The sequence below is a fragment of the Schistocerca americana genome, chromosome 4 (genome assembly GCF_021461395.2).
Source record: "Schistocerca americana isolate TAMUIC-IGC-003095 chromosome 4, iqSchAmer2.1, whole genome shotgun sequence".
Lineage (NCBI taxonomy): Eukaryota > Metazoa > Arthropoda > Insecta > Orthoptera > Acrididae > Schistocerca > Schistocerca americana.
The window spans coordinates 553,017,568-553,040,153 of NC_060122.1; the positions used below are offsets into that span (position 1 = coordinate 553,017,568).

Sequence of the window (22,586 nt, forward strand, 5' to 3'; positions counted from 1 at the left end):
CACATCTGTACGCCAGAACACGTATCCGCAGCCAACTTTCGCCCCCATTCACTGCGGTACATGGTACACCATAGCAACCTCGTCGCCGGTTTAAGACATCGCTACTTTGCCATGCTTTGTATACTGCGATCAAGGTGGCACGTGAACAATTTAGAAGGTTAGCCGTTTTGAAAATGCTTCCGCTTTGGTTCGAAAGCCCCCGTTTGGACGTCACACATATATCATTCCGTTTACGCATCATTACAGTCAGTTCTGTTTTCCGCGTCCCCCCTCCCTCTACACGCATCATATACCCTCCACTGCTGGTTTTACCACCTGCCCTCGGTGAGTGGTTTTTGTATGTTGACGTCGTACATAGGAGGTCGTCTCATTAACGTGACCGGACCGTCTAATTTATTGCTCCACGAACACGATGAAACTGAACTCCAAGAAAAAGACTACCATCTTGCTACTCCTCTATTTTTAATGGATTTTGACCCGCCTGTTTTTACTGGCTGACCCGAAAGCGCCTTACCCTTAGGGAAGCGCGGCAGTAGGGGTAGCAAAGGAAATGGTGCAGTGAGCGGTCCGGACGCCGCCCGGCGGAACCGCAACGGCCGTGTAGTAAGAGCGGAGAGCGGCGCGCCTTAAAACGGACCGCGGCTAAAAGCTTCCGCAGCGCCTGGTCTGCCCTGCGCCGCCTGGGCAGGCTGCTGGCTCTCTGGCGTCCCACCCCACACCACCCACACCGACCACACTGCCCCCCTTCCCTGCTGGCTGCGCCGCCTCCGCCGTTACCGCAGACTAGCGCCGCCAGATGTTCTCACTTTCTTCCACTCACCCCTTCACTGTCCCCCACCGGAGCTCTCCCACAATGGCGATGCCTTTACAGCCGCTTCTTTGTTTTCTTTGTTACCGTTTCCCCCTTTTCTGTGTTCAGCGTGTCTTAATTGCCTAGTATTATTGTTTGTCGTCACAGTGACGTTCATATTTAACATACGCTAATTTAGTCTCACGCATATCCGTAAATTACACACACAAATGAGCCTTCTATAACTGAATAATGACCAAGCCATTTTTAAGGGCGAATTTTTATGAAACAAATTCTCATCAGTCAAATATTTACCAAAAAATGATTCATAACACCTATACAACTTTAGTAGGTCAGTGTTTTCTGGTAAAAGAGATCAATCATCAATCCCAGCTCACTTATCAGTAGGAGTTGCCCTCTCCCCCTACCTCACCCCCCCCCCCCCCCCCCCCACCGTTCCTCTCCGGCTGGTTTCATGCACTATGCACTGATTCGGTTGGGAAGGGTGTCATAAAGAAGCCGTAGAACTCAGTCCTGGCCTACCTGACACCGACCTATTCTAATTGGTCATTGATATTCGGGATACTGGCACTGGGACGGTGGTCAGAGCCGAGCTGTGAGGACGATGTATGGTTTGTGGGGAGCTCAACTGTGCGATCATCAGCGCCCGCACAAAGTCCCAGTTTTTACACAGTCCAATTTTTTACACGGTCCAATCTATCCACTATCACGAAACATGATGATGATGTTGAAATGATGAGGACAACACAAACATCCAGTCCCCAGGCATAGAAAATTCCCAACCCGTCCGAAAATCGAACGTGGGACGCTGTGAGCCAGAGGCAGTAACTAGAGTACGAGATGCGGACGACATCCGAACTGATCCCACACATGTTTTATAGAGGACAGAGCTGCGGATATTGCTGGCCACAGCAGTAGCTCAGCATCACGTAGACAGTTGGCAGAGACTCGTGCCATGTGTGAAAGAGCACTGTCCCAATGAAAAATTGTACCACGCTACTGTCGCTTGAGAGGTAACATACATTGGGGCGAGATATCCATGAAGTACCGTTGTGCCGTCAGAGTTCCCTCAATCACCACCAAACGTGACCTGAAGCTATACGCGATGGTTTACCACCCCACAGCGCCAGGAGTACCACCATTGTGTCTTTCCAAACTATTGGAAAATTGGGAGCCCTCCCCAAACTGCCGTCATTCTCGTTAATGATGGGCATCTGGGGTAGTGAAGAACTGAGATTCGTAGCTGAAAATACAATGCCGCGTCATTAATAAGAAGTCCTGGTCACAGCACTACTTTAAACACAGCCATTTGTTTTGTGATACTACCAACAGCCTACGCTTGGGGCAAATAATTCCCTAGTTCCATCGCCACTAGTCTCCAATCAGTGGTTAGGAATAACAGAGTGTATTGCAGGGAGTTCAGTACTTGTTCTCGGATGGCAGTCATACATGTTAATGGATTACAGTGTGCTTGGTGCACCGTGTGGCGATCCTCCCTGTTGGTGGTCAGAAGTGGCCGGTCAGAACCTTTACAAGGGCTATGCCTACCCTAACGTTCCCATTAAGTCCTAAATCGATCCATTATCACGTTTGAATGCTCCACAGCTCTGGATGATAGACGATTCGATCACAGTGATCAGTCAGCATATAACACTGTTCAAACCCCATATACTCCCTACTGAGTGTGGTAACGAAACTAAACACGAAAACACTCATGCACTCTGGTGTCCATTCTATTCGATCGTGTATACGTGTACGAAGAAACATTGACATCCGATTTTTTTTTTTTTTTTGTCATGCCCTTTCGGTTAAAACGGATATAACACAAACCCGAGTCCCAAGTATTGGCGTAAGCGACGTTGGGACCATGCTCCCTGGTGTCGCGGCGTTGGTTCCTCTCAAAGCCAGGACACACTTCTTGTGTCAAGCAGCCCGTATTTAAGTACATGTTAGGTACCAAGCAACACAACTGAAAGCAACTTACTTTCTCAGGCACAGTTCGGTAACCAGTTTACGGTTCATGCCTGGCGATGCACAGCAAAGCTCGTAGAGTAATTAAATGCTCAGAGCTATTGATCACCATCAACTGCATGAATTTATGAACACGCCAAACGTGCATTGTCTTCCCATCCAAGAGTTCCATTCTAGCTTTAAACAGGGTGTCCCAAGAGGAATGGTCACTATTCAAGGATGAGGCAGGAACGACTGTTCGAGGCAAAAAGTCTAGTAAACATGGGCTCTAAAATCCATATTTTAAGACCTACGATCATTTGTTCATTTTCATTACTGTGAAACACTTCCCTCAAGAAGTCCTCAAGCGTATGAGGAATGCATTATGGAGCCCACGTTTACTAGACGATTTTTGTTTGTTTCAGATCATACTATGTACTCCCAAAATATGAAGAACAAAGTCCTGGCAGTAGGAGATTTATTCCACAGAATCGAAGATGAACAAGTACTTCATAGTTCATAAGGTATGCATTTTGGAGCACATCTTTATTATACTTCTGTGCTTCCAATGATCGTTCCTATTATATCCCTGAATACTGGCCGTCCCTCCCGGGATGTCTTGTTTCTTTAGCGTGATCAGCATGAAGTTAAGCAAACCAGCTCCTTCCATTTAGAATGATCTTATGAAAGTCAGATTACACCTATTATGTAAAGAGGAGCAGTGAATTGGTAAAACGAGTCTTTTCGGCAACGACTAATATTTATGAAATATCCGCAGGCATTCCACCATTTACTGTTGTCATATCTCTGCCCCCCCCCCCCCCCCCCCCTCACGTGTCATATTTTATACACGATCCAGTCACATTAATGCGACTACCGCGTAAGTCTGACGTCAGAGTGCTATAACCACTCACAGACAGCAAATAGCAGTACTAGCATCTAGGATATATAAATTGTATCAGGGGTAGGTGGAAAACGCGGAAATGGAGCGATTTATCTCATTTGACCATTGGTATTCGGGTCGAGGGTGGAAGCATCTTCGAAACGACTAAGAATGTAAACTAAAATTACAACGAAATCCAGACTTTTAGCTGCTTACGGGCGTTGATAAATATCAACGGGGGAAAGTTGAGTATAGTGGGCAGGGCAACTACAAATGTAGTGTGTGTACAGTAAGTTGGGAACGTGGGTCTCACGGGGAGCGTGCCACAAATAAGTCCCTGTAATCGCATTATCCTCTGTGTCGTCGGTGGCTCAGACGGATAGAGCGTCTGCCACGTAAGCAGGCGATCCTGAGTTCGAGTCCTGGTCAGGGAACACATTTTCAACTGCCCCTGTTGATATTTATCAACGCCTGTAAGCAGCTAGAAGTCTGGATTTCATTGTGAATTCATTCTTCGAGAGCTGCAAGATCAGCAATGGTATCTTTTCTTTTAGACACGTCCGAAAGAACAGACACCATCTTCATATACGAGGGCAGTCCAGAAAGTAAGTTACGATTGATCGCGAAATGGAAACGACTATGAAAATCCGATAAAGCTTTGCAAAGATGTGTTGGGCAGTGTCTCTAGTATGACTCTAGGTATAATTATGTCGCTCTTTTCATTCCTGAGCTCTTAGTGAGCGCGTAAAGATGTTATAGAAAATAGTGTCTCCCGCCAAGTACGGGGGCCTGGTGAAAATTTTACCCTGAAGCTATGCAACCAACATTACATAACTGTCGTGCGGTTTCTTCTTCAAGACAATTCTCAGCCTCATTCTGCAGGGGCAATGAATATGTTCCTGCATCGTTTCAATTGGAAATGTTTGGTTACCCACAATACAGCCCGTAATTGTCTCCCACTGAGTTTCATCTCTGCTCAAACGAACCGCTGGCTATGAAGACAACATTTTGGCACAGACAACGAGCTTTAGGCCAGCGTAGAGAATTGGCGGAAAGCACTGGCGGCTGCCTTCTATGATGAGGGTATTGGAAAGTTGGTACAACGCTACGACGAATGTCTGAGTCAGAACGGCGACTACGTAGAGAAGTAGCTGAAAGGTGTAGCTAACTGTTACAAATGAAACATTTCTGATTTTCACTGTGATTTTCATTTCGCGATCAATCGTAACTTACTCTCTGGACAGCCCTCGTAGATTAGACATACCGACAAAGGATCTTCAGTGCAGATGCACTCACATTGCCCGAATTGTTACGGGAATCGGTAGATTGACTGCCACGAGTAACGAGTATAGTGGACAGCGGCGCTACAAACGCAGTATCTAGACAATAACTTGGAGATGTAGGTCTCACAGGGAGCGTGCCAGAGATAAGTCCCTGCAGTCGCTCTATCCTGTGTGTCCTCGGCGGCTCAGACGAATAGAGAGTCTGGCATGTAAACAGGAGATCCCAGGTTCGAGTCCCGGTCCGGGCATACATTTTCAACTGTACCCGTTGTTACAGCTTCATGCACCCATTCTGACTGCTGTTCATCACCGACAAAGACCAGTACCGCAAATGTATATCCACTGAGTGGTGACAGGTGACCTTTTCAGATGAATCACGTTTTATGCTCCAGAGCTGTGAAACGTCTGAAAGAAAATACCCTGCAACAATCGTCGGTAGGGTACAGGCCGGAGGAGGGAGCGTTAAGGTCCGTAGGACATGTTTCGTGGCATTCCTTCTGTGATCTCGTCATTAAGGAAGGCATGGGGTTGATGTCCACCCCAACACGTTTCGTCGCTAGACGATGGTATCTACCAACAGGACACTGAAATGCATCACACAGCTCTCGCTGTGGGTGCGTGGTTCGAAGAGCACCAGGATGAGTTTACCACACTCCCCTGGCCATCAGACACATCCGATCTAAATCAAGTCGAGACTCTGTGTGTCCACTGCGATCGGGCTGTTAGCGACATGAATCCTCTACCGAGAAATGTAGCGCAGCGGTCACGTCACAGGAGTTCGCATGGCTCCACATCCCAGTTTCCTCATCGTCACTGAATGTCTTCCTGCATGTCTTGCAACGCAGTGCTTATCCAGGCTTTTGACAGGTGGTCTTATTTACGTCACTGCACAGCATATAATCACCTCAGTGCTCGTGTTATTGTGTTGTCTAGCGTATTCCAAGTGAATATGGAATGATTTCTTTAAAACCAGAGGCGCCGATTTCGTGCCTTGCCTGATTATAGTCTGATTCCTTCCCTATCGAATGGAAACACTTTGTCGTTGTGCCGTATGTGTGTCGGTATGACAGCTGGTGTGGGACGTTATGTTTATACAAAATGGGAATGATATTTTAGATGATCAGGAGTTAACTCGTCATGAGATGAATTCCGTAAGATCAAACATTAGTTTTGCTAGTCAACGGACACTGAGAAAGATTCATGAGAGTCCAAATAACTGCCAGGAATGCAACCAGGTGACGTCGTCGACAACCGCCGGTATTTCGACAGGTGCACACACTGTCATTTTCCAGCCTTGAAAATGACAGGGTTCACTTGTCGAAATACCGGCGGTTTTCGACGCTGTCACTCGGTTGCATTCCAGTACGTTATTTGAACATTGTATAAGCCAGCAGAAATGCAGGTCTCATTGATGAAGATGTTTTTGCAAGACGAGACCAGCCACAGTAAGGTCTTAATCCCTTTACTAACAATGGCAGCTGTAATAATGTTCTGCTACTTGCGTAAGTAGTAGAAAGCGTGTAAAAGTTACTTTAGTTTCCCCTTCTGCCTCTAACACACAAGGCATGTCGATCTGTTGTGGCCTCATTTCCATGTTGTAACTTGCCGTCCTGTGTCTCACTTTCTCTTGAGTTTGTCTTTGGATTTCTAGTTTCTTCCATTCGTTCCAGATGTTCCTTCCACTTTTATTAACGTTCTTCTACTTCGTGGTTCACTGCAAAACGTTCAGTTCTTGTTTAATGTTTTCATCAGCAGTCCCTTCCAGCTAACTTCAGCCTTTGACTACCTATAATAATCTCATTTCAGGCTACTGAACACGCCTGGAAACTTTCTTCACAACACCGGATTCACTGCCGTATATCAGAACAGGTGCAGGCTAAATCTTACAAAATTTCATTTTTATTTCACACTGGTGTATCCATACGTATGACTGTAAAACCCAAATCGGGTGCTTGTATATTGTTCTCATGTTCTGTCCCGATGGTACTTATAAACATGCAAAAATATCCATTTACCTACCCGCAGCCTGAAACAATTGTTACAGGACATACAAAAGACTATTTACTGCTAGTTTAGATACATAGTCATTAATATTGATTCAAATGTGAAGATCCCGAATGTGTATCAACGGCGATTTGTAATTACTTATTGTGTTAACAGTAGGATTTTTATTGTATATTACCTCCATGTATCTTGTGTTAGATTTTCGTCTTGTTTACTTGTTTCAGTGTACTGTGAGTGTAAAATTTGTTTTATGTGGTAATCTGTTCTCTGTTGAGCCTATGTAACTTTATACAAGGGTACGAATTAAACTAATCTATGCCCTGAGTTATGAAACCAAATTGTATTGTAACATTTACAGTGTTGAGATGGTTGTATCGGCGCGTTCCGAGAGTCAATAAATTAAAAATCAGTTTCTCTTTTTGTATTTTTTAATGTCCTGCTTGTCAGTCCATATATATCCTTAGCTTCGCTAAAAGTAATGTAGCTGCGTACGTGACTAAAGTGCTGAACTTGATCCAAAATCTGACCTTCCCTCTGGGTGTAACCCAAAGAATGGCATTATCTTCGTTTTATTTACTTCTGTTTTAAAAGCGCTATCGTCTCTAGTTAAGTATAAAAGACGTATCGTTTGTTTAGATGCTCTCCGGCACTTGCCATGAATACAATGTCATCAGTCTATTGCAATATTGCATATAGTTATTCTTGTCTACATAGATCATTTCTGGTGGTTTTTCTTCCATTTTCGGAAGGCAATGTCAGTGTACATATTTTAAAAAATAGGCATTAAACTACACACTTCATACTTGATACACCTTGTACTTTCAGTAAGCGACTAACACCACTGATTAATAGCTAAGTGAAGAGGAGACAAAAGTAAATTTCATTCGCTAACAGTAGACGTCACCTTCACATTCTGAAAACTGATTACAACTAACTGTTACTGCAGGAAATTGACTTTTGTCGCTTCTTAGTTATTAGTCAGCGGTTATTACCCTCTTATCAAAGTTTACGAAACAAAAAATTTATAATTTAACGTCTATTTTTTAAATATATGTATATTAAGGTGCCATCCGTAAATGGAAAAAAAGAACGCCAGAAAGGATCTATATAGGCAAGAATAAGAGGTCATAAGGATCCAAAAATTTGAGTGTTCTCATTCATGTAACAGGCTTTGTTAACTGAGTAAGAACTTATAACAAGAACAGAAATGTTCAACTTCGGCTCAAGAAATAGTTGCATTAACAGCCTGTACGAAATGTCGAGAGATTCGGAGATTCGAACAATGCTCATAAAACAACAACATTCTATACCTAAGCCCGCATCTAGTGGTCGTGCGGTAGCGTTCTCGCTTCCCACGCTCGGGTTCCCGGGTTCGATTCCCGGCGGGGTCAGGGATTTTCTCTGCCTCGTGATGGCTGGGTGTTGTGTGCTGTCCTTAGGTTAGTTAGGTTTAAGTAGTTCTAAGTTCTAGGGGACTGATGACCATAGATGTTAAGTCCCATAGTGCTCAGAGCCATTTTTCTATACCTAAACACACCACACTAGGCAAAAAAATCATCAGGTAACGAATTAAGGGCTTCACACAGGAATGTCTTAAGTGAGATGACCACATATACATAACAGCGGGGAAGTAAGGTACCAGACTGAGATTCTTTAAAATAAGCAACTATTCACGTATGCAATTTTTCTCTTAAAACAACTCTCATGTAGCCTACTCTTATTATTCGTTAGCCAGTGTATATAAAAATGGATGTAAGGGCTGAAACTGAATGCATTTTTAAAACATACGTGAGTCTCCATAAAAACATCTAGTGTCCGTCAGACCTTTAAGGAAATGCCCAACAAACTCCCATATTAGATTTAGTTCGCTCTGGAAAAACTAAGCGGTTCCATTACAAGACGAGACAAGAGACATATTGCTTCGTCGCACATCTTCTTGCGTAGTAATTATGCCGACAAAAGCAGATAATACTAACTTGATTCGCAGCAGCCGTTCCGTTTACCATCTGTAAAAGGAATTTGATGAAATAGGCAGCGGTGCACTATGTGTCTTCCAACACACACCACTCGGTTGCTTGCAGGGAATAGATGTGCATGTGGTAATGGATAAACCACTGTGGATAAATACTAATCAATTAGGAGTTGGTGATATAAGAAACCACCTGTCTCCAGTTGTCTCTTAGTGAGAAATTACACTTTCTGAGGAACTGAATGGAGGAATCTCTGAAACTTTCATTGTAAACGTCCTTTCACACTTTCTTTAAGATGTATCCCTTACAATTCGTATGCTTCTCAGGTCCCATCATAAGACGTCGAATTGGTTTATAGCTGAAACGACGGTGTACTGTTCGTGTTGCCACTCTATATAAAACGTCCGCAGCTCGTAGTCTAGTGGCTAGCGTTGCGGCCTTTAGATCACGAGGTCCCGCGTTCGATTCCCGACAGCGTTGTGGATTTTCTCTGCCCGGGGACTGGGTGCTTGTGTTGTCCTCGTCTTTTCATCATCATCAATCGTGGCAGTGACTAGATTGGATTGTGTACAAATTGGACTGTGTCAAAATTGGGACTTCGTACGGGACCTGATGACCGCGCAGTTGAGCGCCGCACAAACCAATCATCATCATCACTCTACAAGAACTGTTTCAGTCACATGATTCCCATTATTTTCTGGCTTTGAAGTCAGGCATGCATAGTAGCGAGATTGTGATTATTACAGCCTCTTACCTGTATGTTCATATGACAATATTCTTGGATATTAAAGAAAGATCAACACCACGCGACATATCACTATAGACATCTTGATAGCCTGCTGGTTGAGCACTAACCTCAAAGAAACATACAGTAAAAAGGAACATTATGATTTAATTTTAGGTCCATGACAATGTCATTAGAGCCGGCCGCGGTGACCGAGCGGTTCTTGGCGCTTCAGTCCGGAACCGCGCGACTGCTACGGTCGCAGGTTCGAATCCTGCTTCGGGCATGGATGTGTGTGATGTCCTTAGGTTAGTTAGGTTTAAGTAGTTCTAAGTTCTACGGGACTGATGACCTCAGATGTTAAGTCCCATAGTGCTCAGAGCCATTTGAACAATGTCATTAGAGACGAAGCACTTGCTCGGAATGGACAAGAGAAGTAAATCGGCTATGTTCTTTTTCTGACGAATGACCGAATATTCGCCTTCTCGGTTTTGGGAAGTCACGTGAAGTTGAATGGCTGGTCGGAGAACTGAAACCCGATCCTTCCCGCAGCAAGTCCAGTGTATTATTACTGGCCCACCTCAATAACGTTTTATACAGTGAAGTGATAAGACTCATGAGATACCTGCTAATATCGTCTCGGGCGTCATTTCGCCCGGCATAGTGCAGCAGTTCGACATGGCGTGGACTCAACAAGTCGTTGGAAATCCCCTGCAGAAATATTGAACCATGCTGCATCTGCAGCCGTCCATAACTGCGAAAGTGTTGCCGGTGCAGGATTTTGTGCACGAATTAACTTCCTCATTACATCCGATAAATATTCTATGGGAGTCATGTCGAGCGATCAGGGCTGCCAAATCATTCGTTCTATTTGTCCAGAATGTTCATCAAACCAATCGCCAACAACTGTAGCCCGGTGATGCGGTGTATTGTCATCCATACAAATTGGGCCATAAAATCCGCGAATGGCTGCAAATCCTCTCCAAGTAGCCGAACACAACCATTTCCAGTCAATGGTAGGTTCAGCTGGACCTTAGGACGCAGTCCATTCTATGTAAAAACTGCCCACATCATTGCGTAGCCACCATCAGCTTGAACTGTGCCTTGTTGTCAACTTGGGTCCATGGCTTCATGGGTTCAGTGCCACGTTCGAATCCTACCATCAGAAATCGGGACTCGTATGACCAGGCCACGGTTTTCTAGCTTCTTGGGTGCAACCGATATGACCACGACTATAGGAGAGGCTCTGCTGGTGACGTCGTGCTATTAGCAAAGGCACTCGGTTCAGTCGTCCACTGCCATAGCCCATTAACGCCCGCCCAATTTCGCCGCCTTTGCAAACGGATACGATCGTCGTACGTTCCACATTGATTTCTGCGGCTATGTCACGCAGTGTTGCTTGTCTGTCAGCACAGACAAACTCTGTGCAAAATCACAGCTCTCATTCATTAAGTATAGGCTGTCGGCCACTGCGTTGTCCGTGGTGAAAGGTAATGCCTGACACTGTGGATCTCAGAATATTGAATTCCCTACCGATTTCCGAAATGGAATGTTCCGTGCGTCTAGCTCCAACTACTATTCCTAGTTCAAAGTCTGTTAATTCCCATCTTGCGGCCACAAGCACGTCGGACACCTTTTCATACGAATCGCCTGTGTACAAAACTCCGCCAGTGCACTGACCTTTTATACCTTGTGTACGCGATACTAACGCCATCTATATATGTGCATATCGCTATCCCATGACTTTTGTCACCTGAGTGCTTGTAGGCTGGAAGTAGTGATCGGAAGGGTGGCGGTCACTTACTGGTTTGCCCAGATTGTGATTGGTCTTGCGTTGCGTCTAGTTCCGCTAGCATGCATGCATGCATAATAGTCCTTAACGTGCAGACTTGTCTGCTGAAAATACCAAATGTGACGCTAAGCAAAACAGCTATGAGATGGTTGTTTATATCGTACAAGAGAATGACGGCAAATGAGCATAAAAACTGCAGTATGCGTGTTCATGGACAAATCCGTGGAGGATAGGAGTCTTTTATGACTGCTAGTTAGACTGGAAAACGAAGGCTCGTGGCCAAAAATATCGCCCCAATGAGACACTGCGGAAATGACTTAAATTTATCCCACAGCATTGAATGGTTAGAGAACGTATATTGCTAAACCTCTCATCCAACTTCACGCAATAACATTTGTTAATGTATACCGATGAAAATGAGATGAGGAAAAAAAATGGTTCAAATGGCTCTGAGCACTATGGGAATTAACATCTGTGGTCATCAGTCCCCTAGAACTTAAAACTATCCAAACCTAACTAACCTAAGTACATCACATACATCCATGCCCGATTCAGGATTCTAACCTTCGACCGCAGCAGCAGCGCGACTCCAGACTGAAGCACCTAGAACCGCTCAGCCACATCGGCCGGGGAGGAACAAGAGATTTTTGGCCACTCAAGAGTGTTTCATTTACTCTGCTGATCAGAAATAAGCACTCTCCCCCTCTTGTCGGAAATGTTCATGCATAAAAAAGGATAAAATATGTTGCTTCACTCAATGTTGTTTCAGTATTGCAACCGAGTGGCTGATGACGCCGTAAGTGGGAGGGCGTTTTGAATTTAATCCTAGAAGGGAAAGCTTCAACAATATGTTTCTATTTGTCCCTTTTTCTATGGAGGTTAAAATCGATGTTGCTGTAATCGACTAAATGACTGTAGGATAACAAACTGCTACCAGACACTCAGCAACATCTTTTTAGAGGGAAATCTTCAGCACTTGAAATATCCTTATTGGTAGGAATACTGCTCTCATCCATTTAAACATCAATTGTACCACAATAATAAAAATTCGTCGAGGGAAAGCACATATTTTTGTAATATTAATGAAATTGCAAATAGAAACTACTCATACTCCACCATTGTCTTTCGCACTTCCATTTTGCGACATCTCTTCAAAGACTGTCTGTCTATTACAGATCGTTGACGACGAGAGACAGGTTCTGCTTCTACGACTGCAGATACTGAAGCACGACAAAAATTTGAAGGATTCATCAGCGTTACTGGTGGTTTATGAAGGTAAGTCCATAAGTAAGGATACATAATGGCCGCAAAACAAACTACTATCTCTTTCACAACCGTAACTCGTCGGATGCAAACTTATCTCAATATCGGTTTCATGCAGGTAGGCCATCAGTTTCGAAACCATTCACAAACTGAAGAAAGGCAATGAAATCGTATATGGCCCATGGCAGTATAAAATATTTCACGTATGAGACCTGTAATGTCTTGTTGTTACCGTGTTCTGAAGGATACGAATTATTCCGACGGTAAATTTGTTTGATTCCTCCCTTTTTATCGCTGCATGATTTTTGGATCGTAGCGTCTTTTTGAAATATTAGATCTGCCTGAAGACGATGTTAATTTTACTCTCTGTGCACACTATTCCTAATCAACTAATAAACCTTATACACTTAAGTGAAATACATGTATTTATTGAGTAATTAATGGCTCCAAACAGAATGACTCCACACGTAAATACTAATAAACAATATCTAATTAATCAAACAGAAATGTAGTTAGAATTTGAGTTTCTTGTTACCCTTTAAAGAGCGTCATTAAGGAAGTAGTGTTCGCAATGCTGCAGACTTCTTGTAAAGAGTTAAGCTTCTCTTAATCATTCAAAAAATACACTCCTGGAAATTGAAATAAGAACACCGTGAATTCATTGTCCCAGGAAGGGGAAACTTTATTGACACATTCCTGGGGTCAGATACATCACATGATCACACTGACAGAACCACAGGCACATAGACACAGGCAACAGAGCATGCACAATGTCGGCACTAGTACAGTGTATATCCACCTTTCGCAGCAATGCAGGCTGCTATTCTCCCATGGAGACGATCGTAGAGATGCTGGATGTAGTCCTGTGGAACGGCTTGCCATGCCATTTCCACCTGGCGCCTCAGTTGGACCAGCGTTCGTGCTGGACGTGCAGACCGCGTGAGACGACGCTTCACCCAGTCCCAAACATGCTCAATGGGGGACAGATCCGGTGATCTTGCTGGCCAGGGTAGTTGACCTACACCATCTAGAGCACGTTGGGTGGCACGGGATACACGCGGACGTGCATTGTCCTGTTGGAACAGCAAGTTCCCTTGCCGGTCTAGGAATGGTAGAACGATGGGTTCGATGACGGTTTGGATGTACCGTGCACTATTCAGTGTCCCCTCGACGATCACCAGTGGTGTACGGCCAGTGTAGGAGATCGCTCCCCACACCATGATGCCGGGTGTTGGCCCTGTGTGCCTCGGTCGTATGCAGTCCTGATTGTGGCGCTCACCTGCACGGCGTCAAACACGCATACGACCATCATTGGCACCAAGGCAGAAGCGACTCTCATCGCTGAAGACGACACATCTCCATTCGTCCCTCCATTCACACCTGTCGCGACACCACTGGAGGCTGGCTGCACGATGTTGGGGCGTGAGCGGAAGACGGCCTAACGGTGTGCGGGACCGTAGCCCAGCTTCATGGAGACGGTTGCGAATGGTCCTCGCCGATACCCCAGGAGCAACAGTGTCCCTAATTTGCTGGGAAGTGGCGGTGCGGTCCCCTACGGCATTGCGTAGGATCCTACGGTCTTGGCGTGCATCCGTGCGTCGCTGCGGTCCGGTCCCAGGTCGACGGGCACGTGCACCTTCCGCCGACCACTGGCGACAACATCGATGTACTGTGGAGACCTCACGCCCCACGTGTTGAGCAATTCGGCGGTACGTCCACCCGGCCTCCCGCATGCCCACTATACGCCCTCGCTCAAAGTCCGTCAACTGCACATACGGTTCACGTCCACGCTGTCGCGGCATGCTACCAGTGTTAAAGACTGTGATGGAGCTCCGTATGCCACGGCAAACTGGCTGACACTGACGGCGGCGGTGCACAAATGCTGCGCAGCTAGCGCCATTCGACGGCCAACACCGCGGTTCCTGGTGTGTCCTCTGTGCCGTGCGTGTGATCATTGCTTGTACAGCCCTCTCGCAGTGTCCGGAGCAAGTATGGTGGGTCTGACACACCGGTGTCAATGTGTTCTTTTTTCCATTTCCAGGAGTGTATTTTTGTACTTAAGTAATACCAAGAGATTATTATTTTACGTATACATATCAATATACTTTTCTTAACACTCTCACATAAACAATTGTTTTAACATCCTCTATGTTCCGTAAACCTTAACCTATTGGTCCTCTTAGAGCCACTATCATAGCCAGCGACCGTCCAGTAATATCAGAGTCAACAGCATGTGCATTCTATTGTTTATTCTGTACAAACATTTATGAAAAATTACTTTATACAACTTATTACACTGAATTGGTTACCAACTGAAACTTCCTGGCAGATTAAAAACTGTGTGCCAGATCGAGACTCGAACTCGGGACCTTTGCCTTTCGCGGGCAAGTGCTCTACCAACTGAGATACCCAAGTGAAAATCTCGTTCTGGAAACATCCCCCAGGCTGTTGCTAAGCCATGTCTTCGCAATATCCTTTCTTTCAGGAGTGCTAGTTCTCCAAGATTCGCAGGAGAGCTTCTGTAAAGTTTGGAAGGTAGGAGACGAGGTACTGGCAGAAGTAAAGCTGTGAGGACAGGGCGTGAGTCGTGCTTGGGTAGCTCAGATGGTAGAGCACTTGCCCGCGAAAGGCAAAGTTTCCGAGTTCGAGTCTCGGTCCGGCACACAGTTTTAATCTGCCAGGAAGTTTCATATCGGCGCACACTCCGCTGCAGAGTGAAAATGTCATTCTAGTTACCAACTAGTTCCCATAATATGTTATTCGACATGATTGGTCCCTGTCATATGGCTAGTCGTCTACATTATCATTTTTTAACTTCAGAATTAAATTCAGTTATCTGCGACTCTCTGCAGTTTCTTTTGATAATAAGGGCATTTTGATAGAAGTACTCAGGAATGAGCTGTATTTGGAAAACGAGGTGACTCATTGCTCGAGGAACATTTTGCCATATCATTATCGAATTTTCTTTGCAGACTATCGAATCTGTCGGCAGTACTCCATAGAACATGACACACAAATAATTCATTACCATAAAATCGTTGCAGAAGCTACTGTAGACCGTAGTTCACTTCTTTCAATAACATGAACTTAAATCCACAGAAAAGCTCTTAATTTTTGTGAAAAGTGTTCTGTCAAGACTAGGATTACGATAATTATTTGATGATCGAGGCAAATACTTATCAGGTAGTTAATGTGCTTTGATTTCAATAAAACTCTTTTGGGTTTATGCCATATGTGACAGAGTTATCGATATCGTAGGCGGGCTTCATCAATGCCAGACACGCAGGTGGAAGTGTTATAAAATCGTAAGCTTCCGCCAACAAACTCCACTTCAGAAAATCCTTCTATTCAAATCATTTCACAATATGACAGACATTATTGCCCACGCAAAAAAAAGTATGGAAATTCTTTGCCGGCCGCGGTGGTCTCGCGGTTCTAGGCGCGCAGTCCGGAACCGTGCGATTGCTACGGTCGCAGGTTCGAATCCTGCCTCGGGCATGGATGTGTGTGATGTCCTTAGATTAGTTAGGTTTAAGTAGTTCTAAGTTCTAGGGGACTGATGACCACAGCAGTTGAGTCCCATAGTGCTCAGAGCCATTTGAAATTCTTTACCTCTGGAAAGTCAACAGCTTAACTATACTTATTACTTCAGCTCCGACTTCTAGACGTTAACTGTAGCCCACAAATCTCCGACACCTTTGAATATGTTATGTTCCACCACGCCAGGACCCTACTACAATCGCCCTTCAGTGAATGCCAGATATCGATCTTACAGATTACTCTAGGATATTCTTGTAGTATTTAACGAGGAACGTTTCCGGAAATCGTTATAGCTGCGACAGCCAAAGATATTATTTTGTGGCAGCTTCAATACTACCTGTACACAGGCAGCATCTAGTGTGTTTACATGTTATTTGTTCGATTAAACGCAGTTTTGGAGCATTAGTGTAGTGTAGTACAAGTTCCCAGATGTACTCATCATTGTTGAGACTCTCATCATGGGGCAGACCATCACGAAAGGCGTTAGTTAGCATGTCGCTCATATGATACCGAATATTATGACTGGCAGGTTTCGTTAAATACTAAAAAATTCAAGATATTATTCAAAAAGGAAAGCTGCCAATAGTATCCGATATTGCAGCGTCACTGGCAAATGCCTGGAAACTCGTACATCGTATACATACATAGGGGTAATATTACGAAGCTTTATGAAGTGAAAAAAGATGTTAAATCATCAGTGGAGAATTATAATGGAAGACGGATTTGTTCGGAGGTTTGAGGCAAAATCCAATGTAACTGTTGAGAAGCACACATAGAAAGGGATACTAGTAAGTATACTCCAGTATTAAGTGCCCTAATCGAATGGCTATGACATCAGACGTCGAAGAAACACAGAGACGCATAGCTGTGATCCTACGCGCATTTCTTGTAAATGCGTGGCAGACGTGATTGGAGAACTTAAATGGCGATCATTGGAAGAATAGCGACGATGTTCTCCGGCCGATCCGATGAGTAAATTTAGAGGAACTGTATTCTACAGAGATAGTGCTATAATTCTACGGCTTTTACTGTAAGCCTCGTGTAGGGATCAGGGGAATGTAATATACATTAGAGTGTTTTCGGAAGCAAGTATACAGTCTGTTTACCACATACCTTACATAAATGGAACAGGGCAGATAAAGGATTATATTCATACTGTGGACCCTATACTATGCATTGTGCGATAGTTTACAAAGAATACACATGTATATAGATGCAGACGTAAATTGACGGGTGTCCATGTGGGCGCTTGACGCACTATTTTTATTTATGTGAAGTGATTATGTCACCTTGACCGCCTGGCCATGGAATCAGTCAATTCAGTAACATGAAGAGGAGAGTTCGAAGTGATCGCTGAGCCGGAAACCAATGTTTGTATCTTCGCACCAACGTGAGAAAGATCCCCAGAATGCACATTGTTCAGATACTATTTACCGGAAACCCAGACTGGGTGAATGCAGACGTGCGTGAGACAATGTCAGCGATCATTCCTCTCCTTTTTTTCGTTGTTGGGCCATGCATTGTTTTGGAGGTAATGTGAAGTGTTAGAGGCAGGCTTGATTATAAAGGGGCGCTTTATTACATTTTTTTCTAGCTTTTCATTTTTTTTACGAAATACATTTGTGTGCGTTGTAGCACTTGATCACAAGAAATGTGATGTGTAGATTGTTACACTTGATATTCCTGGTGATCCAGACCTCAAGGACAGACTTTCAAATGTTTTTCAGGCTACCGTCTGAGTGTTTTCGTATAAGGGACTCACTGTCTCCGGTGACTCATTTCAGAGTAATAATTTGATTATGATTGTTTGGGTTTCTTAACGCAGTCACATCTGTTTCTCTGAAAATACCTTCAGAATAGTGAAGAAGCCTGTAATATGCAATAACCGAAACTTACAAAGCATAGACCAGAGCAATGCATGAACTCTCAGACTAGGACGACCAACATTTGAACATGGTTTTAAGGGAAATTACTAATAACTGAAAACAAATTTAAGGAAGGTTAAAGGAGAAGTTGCCGAACTCTGCAATTTTATTTCTTCCTATTAATCTTCTTTAAAAAAGTCTTTGCAGTTATTATCAAAATTGATTTCAGTCATAAACTCTGAATTAATCAGTTCGAGGCTGCTGCTACTATTTCTCTGAACAGTCAACTTTTGATTGTAAAGGAAAATACCTCTTTCGAAGAGTTGCGAAATATTGCTGTGTTGTGGGAGTCCATTGAGAAACAACGTAACGATCATGTTTAAACATGAACGTCCCTGTGTGTAATCCTTTTTCGTGAATCCTTGGTGCTTCTGTGTGTTATTTGTACCACAGCTGCTGACTGGTACGAGGCAAGCGCTCCCGTGAGTTTGCAGTCCTGGCCGAGAAACAAGTAAACAACCACTTCTCAGGGTCCCTCGAGACATTTAAGGTACGTCATTCCTTCCACGTTCCTCACATTATTTTGATCAAAACAGTGTTCTTTCCGTAGAAGCGAGAACACAAAGTAGGCTGTCGACAGTAGTAGCGACTATTATACGAAAAGTTTTGGATAGGTGTCATTCACGAATCTTGAACTGTCGATAGGACTTCGCAGGATTAATATTTATGGCAGTTATCACTGACGAAATATACTGGAGAAACAGGTTGTCAAGAAGGGAGATGGGAGGATTTAAAACATATTGCTACTATACGGGAGATCCCGGGAAATACGGTAGATTTAGTCACCCTACGAAACGTAATGTGATGCGGTTGCCATCAATGAGGGAACAGCTCTGCGTAGTGTCGTTGTGCCGCTCTTCCACTGCGTTCGGTGAACCCGTACACGAACTGTATATCGGTCAATTCTTCATTAGTAAACCTACCCAAGCTACTTCCGTGTATCGAACCATTAACATTGACCGGACAACAAAACCCCAGACAAAATCGAGCAGTCTGTAGGCATACTTGAAGTCAACGGGTTAAATGGACATTATTGTCGTCGACAGCAAGTACCATGACCGAATGCAAACACGACCCACAGTACCTGCCGGCAACATCTGCGCTGTTGTGCACTTTTTTCAGTACAATACTGATGCACAGACAAATGAGGCAAGAAACCAAACGAAACAGATTAGCTCTGTAACGACCCATCACAGACTGTCGGCCTCTTACAGTAAAGTACTCGGAAAATATCTCTGAGCAACCTCTGAAAATTTGTCGGTGAAGTTCTGGTTCATCCTATATAAATACTATTATTCCGTCATAGTTTCTTTCTGATAGTCCCCTAACTACATTTCTGCCGGTCGTTCAGTTTATTTTAGTGGTTTTGGATAGAAAACAGATACATGTAAATAATTTTATAGGCATAGACAGGCACCGGTGGCGGAACATCAAATAAGATACGAAGAAAGTGCAATTTATGCAAGGTACTTAGGTAACGACTTGTACCGAAAATAGCCATATATCAAGATATATATGTGGATTTGAAATAGTCTTAGCTCTCCCACAACGATCCTTCAGCAGTAGTGCCGAGGGTCTCAAGTTCCCAAGGCTCATGCACATTAAATGTACGCCGTGCAACGTTGAAAACAATCTGTGCGTGGCCTAAAGGTTTACAATTTCTCAGTGCATTTTAATCAGAGAGTCACAGGTACACTGGCAGCAATATATGTCAGATGGAAACACAGGTCTGGAGTTCACTAGAGCAGTTATTTGAGTTTTATCTGTTGGAACAAGTAAAATAATTATCTATTACATATCTACGAGGCTTCAAAAATCGCGAAATCTGTCTAGAGTGTTTGAGGATCTCTGACAGAGTCAACATCCTAACGTCCTACATATCCATGCTCGTCCCGAGGCAAGGTGGGAACGTTGTTCTTAATTATGACATCTATTTGTTACTGCAAACAATTATTTTGGGTTGAAATGACAATGTACCATTTTGAAAAGCTCTTTCAATTGTCCATCCGCCTCCGTAGCTCAGTGGTCAGCGTACTTGGCTGCTCTGCGGACGGCCCGAGTTCGATTACTGATGCTGCCAGGGATTTTTTCTTGGTGGGAAGACTGAAATGGGATGCACTTAGCCTTGTGACGCCAACTGAGGAGCTATTTTTTAAGGAACAGCATCTTCAGCGTCAAGAGAACCGACAGCGTCCGGGGCAGCAGTGTGCCGACCCCATGCTCCTCCCAACTGGATCGAATGACACCAGTGAAACGGGTGTCAGTCTGTACCGATTAGCTCATAGGGTCAGAACAAGGCGCTTTGCTTGCTTGCTTTCAATTACAAATACTTTCCTCCATATGTATCACTGACGTATTTCCCTTGTTTTGTGTAAGGGAACCACCCTAAGGTTTGTCACTTCGCACTTCTACGACTTTGAAAATGGACTAGTCATTGAAAAACACATGAGTAACAAATCTACCAGGGGATTGCAGCTACTCCAAATCCCCCCAAGACGCCTGTCGATGATGTGATCGTGATGTGGAAAAGCGAAGGAACAACCATAGTTTAGCCATGACCTCTGAACGCTAGAACCCTGTGAGATACAGTAGTTTTACTGTACACAATAGTCGTTACAACAAACCACTAGAGAGCACTGCTCTCTATGGCAGTCAGTCCAGATGTAAACTAATACCATCATACAACAAATATTAGAAAATGCGTTATTAGAGTTGATACAGTCCTTAACGCTTGTCAATTAAACTTCATTAGAATAAAGGAAACTTTAGAAGTCTTACCACAACCATAACTGACATGACGAGTTTTTGTTAGTGATCTGAATTTGAACCCACTATTAACCAAACAACGCCTGTGAGTCTGTTAGAGACTCTTCAAGGCATAAAGAGAGGTTAAATATCGAAGTTCTTACCAGCATCAGTTTACAAGGCCGAATGACCGAACGTTTAGCACTGCACCGGGAGCCCCATGAATCTTATATTGCCACTAAAAAGTATCCACGAGAGGTATGCAATAAAGTGCAACGCACAAGTGTGAAACGCCATGAAGTAATGTTGTGGTGATGGTCTGGAAACAGAACCCAGTACTTATATGAGTTATAAACTAAGCACAATCAGATGTCAGATATTAAATATGTTCACCAACAGCATGATACGGATACCTGAAACTACGATACAGATTATTTTTGTCTGGCATGGATTCAAACCCAACACCTTTCCCTGTTGCCTTATAGCTACTAATAGAACTGAAACATTAATTGTTTCTTCACCACTGATGTGCACATGTTCGGAGCAAGGTAATGCAATGAATAGTTCTGTGCTGTCTGGGTGTGCAACTCCACGGTATCGTCGATGCTGACCTCACGTTAAGGGGTGTCAGTTATCAGACTCTCTTTCCACAGTAGTTACAATCACGCTGTTCGTAGAGAACTGTATGAGCTTGCCATTGTTACGAAACAACGAAATTAAGGGAGACAGTCATCACTAAGGGTTCAAATCCAGAGAACATTTGGAATTGGAGCTCGAATACCGGTCCAGTGCCAATATTTTTAATATTTCAGGGACACCTTAAATAAGAAATGAAGGTCCTATGACTTTACATGACGATTAGTTAGTGAACTAAAATAACAATACCAGTGTAAGAAAGCTGGCCGCGGGGTGTAGCCGTGCGGCCTGAGGCGTCTTGTCACGGTTCGTGCGGCTCCCCCCGTCGAAGGCTCGAGTCCTCCCTCGAGCACGGGTGTGTGTGTGTGTTGTCCTTAGCGTAATTTAGTTTATGTTAGATTAAGTAGTGCGTTTTCCTGGGGAACGATGACCTCTGCAGTTTGGTCCCATAGTCCTTACCAAAAATTTCCAATTTTTTAAATACAGCTTAGTAGAGACAGAGTTCCTGCAAGCAGCGACTTCCGCCTCTCACATCGAAAACTAATCCAACTCTGATCCAGTCAGTAGTGAATGGACATGTTTAATGTTGATCTGGCAACGCGGCACAGTCCTGCCTTCTTTACTTGGCGTTACTTTAGGTGAAGAATGTATATTTGTGGCTGTTAAAATCTCGTACCCCCAGCGGCAGTCGAAACGTCACCCGAGTCATTACAGGCCAGCCTCAGTCAAACCAACCAGCGAATTTCATATATGTTAGCATCATGTGTCTGTCACAATGGGGTACGTAGCACATGGTACGAGAAGTGTTGACTTCCACTAAAGGTGTTGCGTTGAATATCCTACTCGCGGTCTAGTGGTCAACGTCATGTAGCGCGAACGCAAAACAGCCATATCAAACTCATCCTTTTTCTTTCTTTTTACGGCTGTTCCATCTGTCTGCTAGGAGCATCAGTCTGAAAGAAGGTTAGAGAGAGTTTCGTTCATTTTCTACTAAGCCGTTAATACAAAAATCCTGTACAAACATGTTTGTGAATGGGATTCTGGCTGTCTGTCGTGGTAT

General features: G+C 44.0%; 1 protein-coding gene across 1 annotated transcript in view; it reads left to right on the top strand.

Moving 5' to 3' along the window:
• LOC124612927 (UDP-glucosyltransferase 2-like) overlaps positions 1–22,586 on the top strand; it is a 692,550-nt gene that overhangs the window by 226,270 nt on the left and 443,694 nt on the right. The window contains exon 3 of the mRNA XM_047141425.1: positions 12,593–12,692. Coding sequence (XP_046997381.1) covers positions 12,687–12,692 — 6 coding nt within the window. The 5' untranslated portion in view covers positions 12,593–12,686. The remainder of the gene's footprint in view (positions 1–12,592; positions 12,693–22,586) is intronic.